Genomic DNA, 14,674 nt, shown 5'->3' with positions numbered 1-14,674 from the left:
AAATGTACCCTAAAAATTCACCTCTGTTTGAGAATGGGTTTGGATTTGGTATAGCTACCTGGACAAGGGAAGGAGCTGGTTTTGGTTTTGTCAGTCTGTAAAGAAATTTGTCTTGCCCATTTCACTAAATCTGATAGGGGTAGGATCTGAACAGTAAATGGTGGGATGCGAAGGCTGTTGAACAGATGGACTTTAGGCAGTGCCAGTAGGATTGGGTAATGAAGGAATATGGCAAGCTTGCCTTCGTAGGGTGGGGCTTAGAAAATAACAATTGGGCCATTGTGTTGCAACTGAATAAAACAATTGTTAGATTTTTCTTGGAGTATTGTGTGTATTCCTTACTATAGGAAGGCTGTGGTTGAGCTGAGGAGTGTGTGCAGAGGTGGTTCACTAGGATGTTGCCCGGATTGGAGAACTTCAGTTAAGGGGAGAGATTGGATAAGACAGGCTGGGCTTGTTTTTCTGGAACATTGGAGAATTGGGATGATGTGATAGAGGTGTACAAAATGATCAGAGGTGTAAATAGTCTTTATCCCATGGTGGGGCCATTGTAAGCAAGTCCCATAGATCCCATAGAACACATGTTCTGTGTTCTAAAGATTTGAGGTAAGAGGGAAGGATTTTAGTGGGGTTTTGACTGGAAAGTTGCTTACACAGTGGTTGGTATTGGAACTCTTGGTAGCAGAATCATATGCAATCATGTTTAAGAGATGTTTAAATATTTAAATAGACATGATGTGGAGGAATACAAGCCTATTGTGGGCTAATGAAGTGGTTAAGATTAGCAGAGAGGTTGGCATGAAGATGGACTGAAAGGCCCATTTCTCTGTTGTTCATTTCAAACTCTGACTCTGCCTTGCCTGAGCTTGCATGTTCTCAGACCATGAACTTGAAGCAGCCAAGGTAAAAATGAAACATGTCAAAAGATCTTTCTCCACAAATCTCAACACTTGGAAGCAACTCAGATTCAGATAGATGATGGTCTAGATCTGATTGTCTCCTCTTGTTAAAGGCACCAGCTGAGCCCCCTGGAAACCAACACAAAAGTATAATAGCATCTCCAACTGCCTTGTTTGTCACAACATAGCAATCTGTTGACTGCACAAGTTAGGTTCTATTTGCACAGACAGCAGGAAAACTGGCATGTGGATTTAAACCATTGGTCACTAATTTTAGGAAAGGGATTTCTTCATTATGGTTTTAAAAAAGCTCATGGAATCATCACAGATGGGGCAGTACCTGCTTGAAGGTACGGGCAGATGGGTCGGTAGTATGAGAGACGGGGAGTTCCTGCCATGTTTGCTGGGCTTCTGTATGTTCCCATCAAAGACACCGGAGTTTGTCCTTGTTCCCCAATTCATTCCTTCTCCATTTTAGACCAGTCATGGGATTCCCACAAGTGAGCAAGACAGCTTTGAGATCATCCATATTTTTTTTCTGATATCTTGCTGGAGCTAGTTTTGCAGAATGGAGCCAGTAACCAAAGGTGAGCTGTGAGGACTCATGTTCATTATTTATATCAATGATTTGGATGTAAGTGCAGAGGGCTTGATCAGAAATTTTGTGGGTGATAGGGAAATGGGTGTTATTATTGACAGTGAAGGCTGTCATTCATTAACTTGATCATTTAGAAGAGTGAGTCAAGGAGTGGCAGATAAGTGTGAGCTGAGGCATTTTGGGAGTTCAAACCAGTGTAGGACATCTCCTGTGAATGTTAAGGCACTAGAGAGTGTAAGGTAACGGGGAGACAGGAGCATAGGTGCATAGTTCTTTGAAAGTGGCGTCACAGGTAGAAAGTAATGAAAAAGGAGTTGAGCCCTCTGGCCTTTATCAGCCAGGATGTTGAACATAGGAGTTGAGACTTAATGTTGTAGTTGTACACGTTGTTGTGAAGCAGCACTTGGAGTATTATATGCAGTTTTGGTCACTTTATTATAGGAAAGGCATTGTTAAACTACAAAGGGTACAGAAAAGATTTATGAAGATGTTACCAGGATGAGAGGGAGTAATTGGCCAGGCTAGGAGAATGAGGAGTAGCCTAACAGATTTATAAAGTCATGAGGGGCACAGGTAAGGCGGATGGTTGCAGTCATTTCCCCCAGGGTAGGGGAATCCAAAACTAACGGGCTTGCATATAAAGTGAGAGGTTGGTGATGAAACATCAATTCCTGCCTGAGAAGTGACTTGGATCCACTCCAATTTGCCTACTGGAGCAACATGTCCACAACAGATGTAATCTTGTTGGCTCTTCTCTCAACCCTTGAACAGCTGGACAGCAGAGATGCATATATCAGGATGCTCTTTATTGATTACAGCTCACCATTCAATACACATTAATTCCAGACTAATTAACAAGCTCCAAGACCTTGGCCTCAATACTTGTGCAATTGGATCCTGGATTTCCTCACTTGTAGACCCCAGTCGGTTTGGATTGCCAACATCTCCAACATTTCCTCCACTATCTCCATCAGTGCAGGTGCACCACAGGCTGTGTACTTAGCCCCTTGCTCTACTGACTTTACACAATGTCTGTGAGGCTAAGCACGGCTCTAATGCCATACTCAAGCTTGCTGGCAACACCGCTGTCAGAGGTGGAGAGGGTCAGCAACTTTAAATTCCTCGGTAAATCAATCACAAACAAGAGAATATCTGCAAATGCTGGAAATTCAAGCAAACGCACACAAAATGCTGGAGGAGCTCAGCAGGCCAGGCAGCATCTATGGAAAAAAGTACAGTCAATCTTTTGGGCCGAGACCTTTCATCAGGACAGTGCCTCTACTTCCTTAGGAGTTTGCAGAGATTCAGAATGACCTCTAAAACTTTGACAAACTTCTATGGATGTGTAATGGAGAGTAATAATGACCACATCACAGGCTGGTGTGGAAACACCAAAGCTTTTGAACAGAAATTCCTACAAATAGCAAGTACAGCCCAGTCCATCATGGATAAAGTCCTCCCAACATTGATCACATCTACATGAAATGCTGCCACAGGAAAGAGCATCCATCATCAGAGACCCACACCAGTGGGTTCAGGAACTATCAGGATCCTGAACCAAAGGGGATAACTTCACTTACCCCATCATCGAAATGTTCCACATCCAATAGACTTGCTTTCAGGGATTCTTCATCTCATGTTCTCTATTGCCTATTTATTTATCTATTTATCTATCTATCTATCTATCTATCTATCTATCCATTTATTTATTTATTTATCTCTATCTATCTATCTATCTATCTATCTATCTATCTATTTATTTTTGTATTTGCACAGTTTGTTGTCTTCTGCGCTCTGGTTGAATGCCCTAGTTGAATGATCTTTCATTGATTCTGTTATGGTTATTCTTTAGATTAGAGTATGCCCACAAGAAAATGAATCTCAGGGTTGTATTTGGTGATGTATATGTACTTTGGTAATAAATTTACTTTGAACTTTAAGGCACATATGATAACATCATTTAAGATACACATTGATAAGTTCATGGAGGGGTAGAGTTTAGAGGGTTATGGGTTTTGCTGGATAGGCACTGTGGCTAGCATAGAATCATTGGGCTGAAGGCCCTGTATCCATGATGCATTGCTCTGACTCTTAATTGGGCAGATCTTTGTATAGTTTGCCTACATTGGAAATTTAATGATGAGCATATGAATGGTTTTTGATCTGTTCTTTGGAGATGATTAATGGTGATGCTGGGATGTTGACTTGGGAGAGATCATTGATACTGATAGGGTTTGGATTTTGCAGAGATGAGCAGCACTGTGTAAAATACTATCCCTGACACCTCCCCTACAGCTTCTTCCAATCATCTTAAAATTATGTCCTCTGATATTGGCCCTTGGCACCCTAGGAAGAAGGCACTCGTTGTCTACTTTATCTACGCCTCTCATAACCTTGTACACCTCTATTAAAACACCCCCATCTCCTTTGCTATGGATCTATGGGACTTGCTTATGATGACCCTACCATGGGATAAAGACTATTTATACTACTGATTATGCCAGTGGCTCTACTTCATTGGGAGTTTGACAAGATTTGGTATGTCACCAAAGACGATTGCAAATGTCTGTAGATAAAATTGTACTGCATTTTAGTTGCATCACAGCCTGATAACGCAGGCTCTAGTGCACAGATTACAAAAGGCTGCAGAGGGTTGTAGACTCAGCCAGATCCATCATTGGTGCAACCCTCCTTTTTTTTTTGAGGGCATCTTCAAGAGGCAGCCCCTGAAGAAGGTGGCTTCCACCAGTAAGAACCCATCTAAGACATGCCCTCTTCTAGTTACTGCCACCGGAGAGGAGGCGCAGGAGCCTGAAGATGCATAGTTAATGATTCAAAAATGGCTTCTTCCACTTGTCATGCGATTACTGGATGTTAAATTGTGAGGATGAGAGGAAATAGAAATATACTCTATCTCCTCTTCCCCTGCCCCCTTCCCAGAACAACTGGATATATTTTCTCCTTGAAATCTAAAATTCAATAACTCCTTTTTACATGCAATTGATGAATTGCAAAGATAACACTAGTAATTTAAGCTTGATCATGTTTAAGAAATATTACATTGCAAAAGAAAAGGAGAATAAAATGATTGTTTACAATATGACTGTCTCTGTCTGGCTGTTCATCCTGTAGGATGATGATGTTTTCTTTCAGTCAGTTAGTGGGGTTTGATATGTGCGTCCTGGAGTGGCTGTACAGGCCGATACCTGGTAGGTGAGGCCTGGAGGGGCAGCAGGGGCAGAAGCTCTGTTGTGGCACTTCCTGTGCCTTTCCTCTGTTGCCTCTATGAGCTTGTTCTCAGCAGCGTCCATACCTTTTCTGATGGTGTCCCTCCACTGTGAGCGATCTTGAGCTAGATCCTGCCATGATGATTGGGCAATGTCAGCTTTCTTGAGGCTCCTGGCAGAACATCCTTTGTACCACAGTCACTGGCCTCCTCGTTTTCGGGTACCAATGGACAGTTGGCCGTACAAAATGTCCTTGGGCAGTCTTCCGTCAGGCATTTTGACAACATGGCCTGCCTAGCACTGTTGGGCTGACATCACCAAGATTGAAACTGCTTGCATTCTGGCTCGAGAGAGGACCTCGGTATTGGAGACCTTGTCTCAGCAGGTGATCTTCATCAGGGAGTGTAGGTGACGCTACGTTCTACAATATGACACTTCCACAAGGGCATTTTGATGTCCTTTCATTTTATGCTTGAATTCTTTTAAGTTGCTTTGTGTCAGGGTGCTGTGGTAAAAGGAATGAGCATGTCCTTCGAGAACAGTAATAAAAGTTCTAACTTTTGAAGCTGACCATTAGAAAAGGGCAAGTATAACATTTAGTGTGCAACCCAGAGAATACATATTGGTCAGGATAGCAGTGATTGCTCGAGGACATTCTTTGATTTGTTGCGATATGTGGCATACGCTGTGGTAAAGAGAGCATGAGCAAAAAGGTTCCATGCATTTCTTGATGAACAAGTTGTGGCATGAGAGAGTGATGTTATTATTGGATTTGGCTACCTGGCTTCTATTTTGTTGATGTGGCTTTTTTTCCCATGTAATGCCTCAGGCATTCTTTGTGAAAGAGCAAAATAAAAAGTAACATCATGGTAAATTCTGGATGGGCTGCTGGTTATGCACTAGGGTATTTGAGAAACTTGCTCGAGCTACTTTCACGAAAGAACATATCAAACATCAACAAGGCCGCCTGGTACATCAAGTGAGTGCAGATAGAAATGCTACAGCTATGAATAGTGACATTGTTCTCTCCCACACATAGTTACATAATATTCCAGGAGAGTTAGAAAACCAGGGTTAAAAAGCTGATTGAAGTCATTTACTGGAACATCCTTCCCAGCATTCCTCATTTCTTGGAATTGAATATATTGCAAAAGTTTATTGTTTTTTGTCTGGGGGAGAAATGGAGTTTTAATGTGATTATACAGACTTCAGTTCATGTTGAATTGCTTACTACTCTGGATTTGTGTATGTCTTAGTGGAGGACAGATGAAATTGATTTGCACGATGAAGAATTCTGCAAGTCCTCCTAACATACAATATAGATAATTTGCATGGTTGAGACTTTAATGTCAGGCTAGCAAATTTAATGGACTATTGGATGCTATTTCTAATAGTATTTCAAAACATCTTAATTTACTTTTTTAGATATTACAAAATATTATAATTAAATTTAGCTGGTCCACTAGAAGTTTCAAGGAGGCTCAGGTCCCCAGAAAGCGGAAAGTGTTGGAATGAGGTCCCAGTGCATTAAGAAGAGTGCATGGCGGACATCAACTGTGGTCCAGTTGATGAAACATTGGGATTTATGAATAATCGAATAGTGAGTTATCAGCTTTACTATAAATTGATATGGGGGTTCTGATTGGCAAAGTTTTCTTGGTCACCACTCTTGAAGCAGTAGATTTCTTGAAACGGTGGGTTAAATTCTTACCCTGCATTGTTTGTTGTACTTGTAAGCTCAGGGTTTCAGCCTGAACCATCAACTGTACTCTTTTCCATGGATGCTGCCTGGCCTGCTGAGTTCCTTCAGCATTTTGTGTGTGTTGATCAGATTTCCAGCATCTGCAGATTTCCTCTTGTTTGTGTCTGGGTTTTATGTTTTTGGTGGTAGTGTGCTACTCTAACTGTTATTCAAACGAATGTTGAAATGAATACATTCTATTGGATTAAATTCAGAATATATTCACTGGGTGGAAGGAGAGATGGCAATCTGCAGAAGTACACCACAAACAGTTTTAATGAGCTGCTTCTTGTGTTCTTTTCACATGCAGTCTGACCATATGAGACTTCTACCTCCGATATCTGCTGCAATGTCTTGAAGATCACTTAGTGTTTAATGACTGAGTACTGCCTTTAATTTAGATACAAGTTGTATATGGATACATGATTTGATAATAAATGAACCTTTGATAAGATTGCAAAGAAAACAAAAGAAAAATGATGCAGTAATTTTCTGAGTAGTTTCAATATTTTCCTAATTATAATAATTCTGACCACGAGCTTGTGCAGTGGTGGGTTTGGATAGTTTGACCACTGAAACAAGCAGTATTTCTTAGCTCTTTGTTGCCTCTAAGCTATGGAGGTCTATGTGACCCAACAGCAGATTATTGCAGCTCTTGCAAGCCACGGAAGAGGAAGTAATGGGGGATGGGTAGCCTGCTGAATATAACACTCTAAAATTGCTTGGTTCTAGAGCAGGAGTTCCCAACCTGGGGTCCATGGACCCCTTTGTTAATGACAGATGGTATAAAGAAAGGTGGGAACCCGTGATCCAGAGTAAAGTGAGTGATTAAATAGGCTAGAGAGAACATTTTACTCAGATAAGAATGGAAGCATAAAGGTGGTGTTTTAAAAGCAAAAATCCTCTCCAGCAACGAGAAAACCAGCTAGAAATCTTAAGTACCCTTTAACCAAAAAAAAATTCAACTATCCTCTGCTAAAGTTTCACTGGATAACTATATTTATTGTCATAGTCCAATAAACATAGACGTTTAAGTCAAGATGATTAGCTGTCAATCAGAATGGCAATCAGCACACTGCCATATCACCAGTTTTTCCTGGGATACTACAGAAAGAAATCAGCATGGAGACTTCCATGAGTTGACAGTATTGTGCTTTGACCTTGAGATAAGGATTATTCTGGCAAGGCTACGCTTGTTCTCTGTTTGCTTTGATCGGCCTTGCATTATTTTACAGCTATTACAATCTGCTCTTTCAAAGATTTCAGATATAGGTTCAGGTTGGCAATTAACAGGAACTGTGTGAGGTACCAGCCGAAACTGCTGGATTTATTTTTACTGGTTATGATGGAACTGGGCTTGCCACTCCATATCACAACAGCTGCATTAGTTCAGGGAATTCTTGATCATTTTCAGCAAAGCGGTCCTGGTAGAGAAGCCAAGAGTCTCTTCACTCTGCTGATCATGCTGGAGTTCAGAGCAAACCAAATGCTGTGGACACTTTACTACTTCTGTTGGTTAGGAGTTGTCAAGTTGTGTGAGAGGTGCTGTTTTATCCTCGAGGGGATTTTGAAATTCTTCTTGAGGTGTGTTGTGTTTACAGTTCTTAGGGCAAGGTAGAGACAAAGGTAATCATATTCATTTGCAATCAGTGTACTCCGTGCTTGATGGCAACAAGGATCCAATGAGAGCAGATCCACAATTGTGGATGGCCGCAGGTCACCAGCCCTCGGAGTTGAGTACACATTGACTTCACTGGTCCAATCAGTGGGTGTACCTACCTTGTCCTAGTTGATGCCTATTTAAAATGGCCAAAAATTAGCATGATGCTTTACAGTACCAGTGACCCGGGTTCAATTTCCATCAAAAGCAAAAGAAAATCTGCAGATGCTAGAAATCCAAGCAACACACACAAAATGCTGGAGGAACTCAGCAGGCCAGGCAGCATCTATGGAAGAGAGTACAGTTGATGTTTTGGGCCGAGACCCTTCATCAGGACCGGAGGAGAAAAGATGGGGGGGTCAGATTTAGAAGGTGGGGAGGAGGGAGGAAGAAACACAAAGTGATAAGTGAAACCGGGAGGGGGGAAAGGGGTGAAGTAAAGAGCTGGGAATTTGATTGCTACACCTGCGCTCCATCCGCCAGAAAAAGCAGGATCTCCCAGTGGCCACCCATTTTAATTCCACTTCCTATTCCCATTCCAACATGTCAGTTGATGGCCTCCTCTACTGCCGTCATGAGGTCACATTCAGGGTGGAGGAGCAGCACCTTGTATTCCGTCTGGGTAGCCTCCAACCTGATGGCATGAACATCGATTTCTCGAACTTCTGGTGATGCCCCTGTGCCCTCCCCCCCCCCCACCATTCCCTATTCCCTTTTCCTTCTCTCACCTTAACTCCTTGCCTGCCCAACACCTCCCTCAAGTGCTCCTCCACCTTTTCTTTCTTCCATGGCCTGTATCTCTTTGACCAATCAACTTCCTACCTCTTTACTTCACTTTTCACCTCTTCCCCTCCCCCCCCCACCTTCCTGGTTTCACCTAGTGTTTCTCCCTCCCCACTGCCCATCTTCTAACTCTAACTTCTCATCTTTTTTTCTCCAGTCCTGATGAAGGGTCTCAGCCTGAAACGTCAGCTGTACTCTTTTTCCATAGATGCTGCCTGGCCTGCTGAGTTCCTCCAGCAATTTGTGTGTGTTGCTTGGCTTCAATTCCTGCCCCTGACCGTAAGGAGTTTGTACATTCTTCTGTGTCCACGTGGTTTCCTCTAGGTGCTGTGGTTTCCTTCCACAGTCCGAAGATGTAATGGTTGGTAGATTAATTGGTCATTGGAAATTGACCCATGATTAGGCTAGGATTAAATCGGATCAAATGGTCAGAAGGGCCGTACTGTATCTCAAAAATATCATCTATGAAGTCAATAACAGCAGAGGCTAGTATATAACATCGGCTGCAGATTTTTAGCTGCCAGAAGAACATGTTTATGACAATGGCACTCAATTTAAGTCACAGGTTTGCTACATTCTGCCAGAACAGCAGAACTATCCACATTCACTCGCCCCCAGATCATCCACAGTCCAAAGGCCAAGCAGGGAGGTTTGTAGATACAGTACCTTCAAGTGGTTGCTTCTGAAATCAAGAGGGGAAGGAGCATCCACCAAAGCTCTCAGCACATTTCTGCTCACATACTGAATTACTCTGTCGTCCAGGCCTCGAGGGGAAGTAATTGGCTGAAGCGCTTTTGGGAAGAAAACTGCACAGTGTTGGATGTAATGCTGCCACAGCTGCCAACATCTGAGGCAGCAGATGGTCAGGTGCACAAAGGTAGCCACACAGACCTTGGTCAGTGGGTGAAGTCATTCAGGCCTGGAGCTGCAGTGTGGGTCAGACAGTATCGCAATGGGCAAGACTCCTGGGTACCAGGTCAGGTTGGCAAACGAAGGGGGAAAGTGATCTACGAGGTTATCATAAACGGACATCACTGGCGTTGCCACATCAACCATTTGTAACACATTTGTCAGGTAGATGATCAGACACAGAGCTGGGCCTTCAACTCCTGAAAGCCGGTTGTTTCAATTCAAATCATCCTCTGGCTCAAATCTTACAGGTAATTATCTTCAAGAGGGAAGTGTTACAGCAAGCCGAAACAACCAGCACCTATTGCTCTGCTGACAGCCGATTCCAGGCTGGCTTCCACAGATTGATTACTGTTGTTCAACAATCAACAATGAATATTCTTTGGGTAAACTGTTTAAATGGTCATGCTCTAGGATATACAGTGAGTTTTTGAGTTTACAATTTGTAATTGCATAGTTTTACTGAATAAGAGAGTATTTTGAATTTGCTCCAGCTTTGTCCTGTCTCCTGGTTTCGGGTCTCATCTGTTGTTGTAGGTGAATGAACGTAACTAGACAAACTTTAGTTTTCTCTGAAGTGGTGGAGCTTGAGAGGAGACCTGATGGAAGTTTGTAAAATTGGGAGGCATAGACAGTAGACAGCCAGCTTCTTTCTCCAGGGTGAAGATGTCTAATACTACAAGGAATGCATTTAAAATAAGAGAGGAAAGTTCAAAAAAGGTGTGCGGGGCAAGTTATTATAGTGTTGTGCGCTGGACTGTGCTGCCAGAGTGGTGATAGAGATGTTTAAGAGGCTCTGACATGGGTATGTTTGAATAGGGGAGTAGGAGTGGGGAAGAAGATATGGACCATGTGTGCATGCAGAAGGGATTGGGTGTCATTAGATTAATGAGTTTGGCACTACATCATGGGACAAAGGGCCTGTTCTTTTCAGGGATTGTTCTATATTCTTTTCCTTACTGTCGTTATTGTCCCGCTAGTGAAGCACAACTTGAAGCTAGAAACTAAGGATACAGTCATACTGAATGGTGAATTGTTAAGTCAGACTTGCCTCTTAACTGGAGCTTGCTAAGACAGTTTAGAGTACTGCGAAGAATCAACCATGTCACAGTCACTGACATAACTGTTTTAGGCTTTAGTCCAATGTGGGCTTACCTACTTCTGAATAATTTTTTATATTCATTCATTTATTTATTTATTCAGATTCAGATTTATATATATAAAAATATATTGGAATTGTATGTGGATTGCTGGAATGCAAATATCCCCATTATTTTCCACTCCCTACCCAAGAATAATCATCTTCCTGCTATCCCAAACCACCTCTTTTTTTGCTGGACTGTGTTCACTCTAGTATTGCTTCCAGTTTTTGATTTTTGTGAGGTGACTTCATTGCCTGATCTTGTTCCCAAGCTGCAGTTTGCTGAACTGTGGTAAATTTGAAGATCTGTCTCTCTAGCCAAGCCAAGTGGCTTGATACCATGGCTGTAGTCATTTACAAAGCCAAATCACCAAGGCTTGATAACTTGTATATTTTGGCTTCAATGAGAATACATTTGCTTAAAGATATGCTGGAAGATTGAAAGGAGTGCATTCTATTTTTAACCCTGCACATTTTCTTGATTGCTATATGTCTCCCTCTCCCATTATAGAAACTGTATCCAATATTTATTTCCCCTATCTCCCTGAGCTGTCGATACAACCATGTACCTCTTATCATTTACCATTTAATTTACTATATTCCTCTCTGACCCACCAACACCACGTTTCCTGATACCAGATGCAGAGAGCAATGAATTCTGGGGTGGGAGGGAGTGTCCCTGTTATCTATCAAGAATGATGCCATCAAGCCAATTGAAACAACGGAAAGGCCAACTACATCAAAGAATTCTCACAGCAAGTGAGCATGGGAAAAAAAACCCTCAATCTTACTATATTTTAAGCATTTTGTGGAGTGTAAATTGAAGATCTCAAAATGGAATTGAGGTAGCTGAAATCTAAATATAAAATAATTTAAAAATGCTATTTTTAAAATACATAATGGAACTAAAATCCGTGTGTAAATTTAATTTTTATTAGGGCTGGGAAGCGGGGGTGGTGGTGGTACGGGAGATGTTGATTTACTAATTGAGGCAGTTAAAACTTGCTTAGCGCTCTTGTAACAAAACAGGGTAGTTTACTAGAATAGTTGGTAACTATCTGTGATTTCATCAACTAGATTTATGAAGACTTTATTGGAAATGGTCGCAAAATGATGCGTGCTGATGAAGGAGCTGAAAATCAGCAATTTCTGGATTTCTCCATCCTAAATCCATTGTTGTATTTTTAATACTGTGTAACAATAGTGAATGCTGACGGCTTCATCATTATAGTTCCAAATTTGGGTCATTAACTTGTTCTATTTGGTTTATATCTAATCACTTAGAGGGAATAAAACACCATTTGTGCTTTAAACAACACCCAAGTCATTTAAGATTTTATTTTTTAAAAAACCTAAAGTGGTTACAAATCAAATCCTTTATTAACTAATGCATGAGTTAATGTTAAGGATGTAAATCGCTCAGAATTCTAAAGATAATTGATCTGAATAGAGCAGAATCAGAGTATGCAATGTATTTACAGCAGCCTATTTTTATAAAAGATCAGTACTACTGACCAGCTTACAGCTTTATTTAATAAAAAATCAATTGAGGGACAAATCTGTCTCCCAGTTGTAAGATAACACTGTGTGCAAGTATATTTTGTTTTTAGTTGGAGCAGTTAGCTTTCCCTTTTCAACATGAAATATTAAGGTATTACATGTCAGTAACTCAGTTAGAAACAATTTCAAAATATTTCAATACTACTTCCCCTCTGCCATCGGATTCCTGAATGGCCCATGAGCACTACCACACTACACACATGAGAAATTCTGGAAATCCAGAGCCACACACACAATGTTGGAGGAACTCAGCAGGTCAGGCAGCAACTATGGAAATGAATAAACAGTTGACATTTTGGGCTGAGACCCTCCTTCGGGACTGGAAAGGAAGGGGGGAGATGCCAGAATAAAAAGATGGGGAGAGGAGACGGAGGATCGCTAGAAAGTGATGGGTGGAGCTTCACCCCACCTCCTCCGGTCTTCTCCTATCATTTCACATTTCCCCCTCCCCCTTTCAAATCTCTTACTGTCTTTTCTTTCAGTTAGTCCTGATGAAGGGTCTCGGCCCGAAACATCGACAGTGCTTCTCCTTATAGATGCTGCCTGGTCTGCTGTGTTCCACCAACCAGCAATTTTGTGTGTGTTAGCTGGTATGTGTGCAAGGTTGAGGGTGATAGCAAATCTTGTTTGTGCGTAAGCCATGTAATAAAGTGTTGTACGAGTTTTACACTGATGTTCTGCTCAAAATCAGTGAATATGTAAAAGATCCTGCTTGTTGGGGTGAATGGGGTAAAAGGAGGATGAAGTGTGTAGAGGCTATGAAAGTAATGATATGAGCTTTTGCAAATATTTTTTCTCATCGTGTGTACAGAACAACATCAATTGATGGAGTTGGAATTGCACAAACCATTGAATCTCTGGACATTTGTTTTAGTAGCTGTCAGGTTATGAGACCTAAGATGCTGAGATGTCTATAAGCAGCCTAATTTGACAGGAATAAATTCATCACAGTCCATGTTTGCTGGGTATGTGGTTAAAAGCAGGACCATTAGATTTGGATAGAATTCAAAAGGGAAGAAATTGAGAAGAGTAAGTTTCAAACATGCCAAGGGTTTTGGGGAAGAGATCACTCGTTTAATGGCATCTGGGTGTGTGAGAAAAGCAGTCAGTTTTTTTTTAGGTGAAAGAACTGTGACATAATGTGTAATGGATCAGCGGATGTTGAGTTTCCAGAACAATGTGAGAAGGAACTGTGGTAATTAGGCACAGATTTGCTCTTTGTAAATGAATCTCTTGCTCTGGCAGTGGGTGAACTGTTCCCACCGAGTTCAACCTTTTGCCAAAAGGGGTTCAGGGAGGTATGTCAGTGTAACGGAGGTTTGAATCTGAATCTTTTATTTCTTGCAGAGTGCGGCGGCAGCTCCAAGTCCAGTGCTTGGAAACATTCCTCCCAGTGATGGGATACCAGGAGGCCCCATTCCTCCAGGCTTTTTTCAGGTAAAAAAAATTTTATGATCTTAAAAGTTTTGACCAATTTATTCCTGATTTTATAAACACTGTACTTGTAAAGTTTTTCCCCCTCTCTCTCTAGAACAGTGATATTTGTTAATTTTGGTGCTTTGACAGGTTATTTAGATGGGGAAAGTTATAGATGATGCAGAACACTTTATCTTTCATCAGTTGATCCAATTTCTACTAGTTTGGTGCCTGAGTTGACCTTCACGAGCAAGTGAACTATGCATCATTGCACTTCACTGGCTGAGATTTGAGATTCAAATGAGTAGCTAAAAATGGCAAACAGATCCAAAAACAGGCTTTCTTATTGGTTGAGTTGCCTCAATATCTGAATTACAGTCTATTTGAAGGTTAAGCTGTAGCGTTTTTAACCATGTTACCACTGATGGTTGTGATTCCTTCTGTATTTGTGGATTCTGAACAATTTGGCTTGTTGAAGGTGCAGGTGAGTTTGATGTTCAACTGAAGCAGAGGGTGCTTTGATTCCTGTCAACAGATTCCTCTTTGGAATCTCATGCCAGAGAAGTTGTGGCTGAAGATGAATGAGGGTCTGGGGATCATTTTAGTCATTGGTGTCATCTTTATTGAATGTAAGAAACTAAGCTCTGGTACCACTTCATGATTTCAAAATGTCCCTGTGCCCTTTACAGGCAGTCAAGTACTTGCAAAGATGAATTGCCTTGAAAGATACAATGGTATTT

At 41.4% G+C, this 14,674-nt stretch overlaps 1 protein-coding gene across 4 annotated transcripts in view; it reads left to right on the top strand.

The window, feature by feature from the left end:
- LOC132402069 (single-stranded DNA-binding protein 3) overlaps positions 1–14,674 on the top strand; it is a 165,277-nt gene that overhangs the window by 107,968 nt on the left and 42,635 nt on the right. For all 4 annotated transcript variants that reach the window (XM_059984613.1, XM_059984610.1, XM_059984611.1 and 1 more), the window contains exon 5: positions 13,866–13,955. In XM_059984613.1, coding sequence (XP_059840596.1) covers positions 13,866–13,955 — 90 coding nt within the window. The remainder of the gene's footprint in view (positions 1–13,865; positions 13,956–14,674) is intronic.

Source organism: Hypanus sabinus, chromosome 11 (assembly GCF_030144855.1).
Source record: "Hypanus sabinus isolate sHypSab1 chromosome 11, sHypSab1.hap1, whole genome shotgun sequence".
Taxonomy (NCBI): domain Eukaryota; kingdom Metazoa; phylum Chordata; class Chondrichthyes; order Myliobatiformes; family Dasyatidae; genus Hypanus; species Hypanus sabinus.
This window is presented reverse-complemented; position numbering and strand designations above follow the sequence as displayed.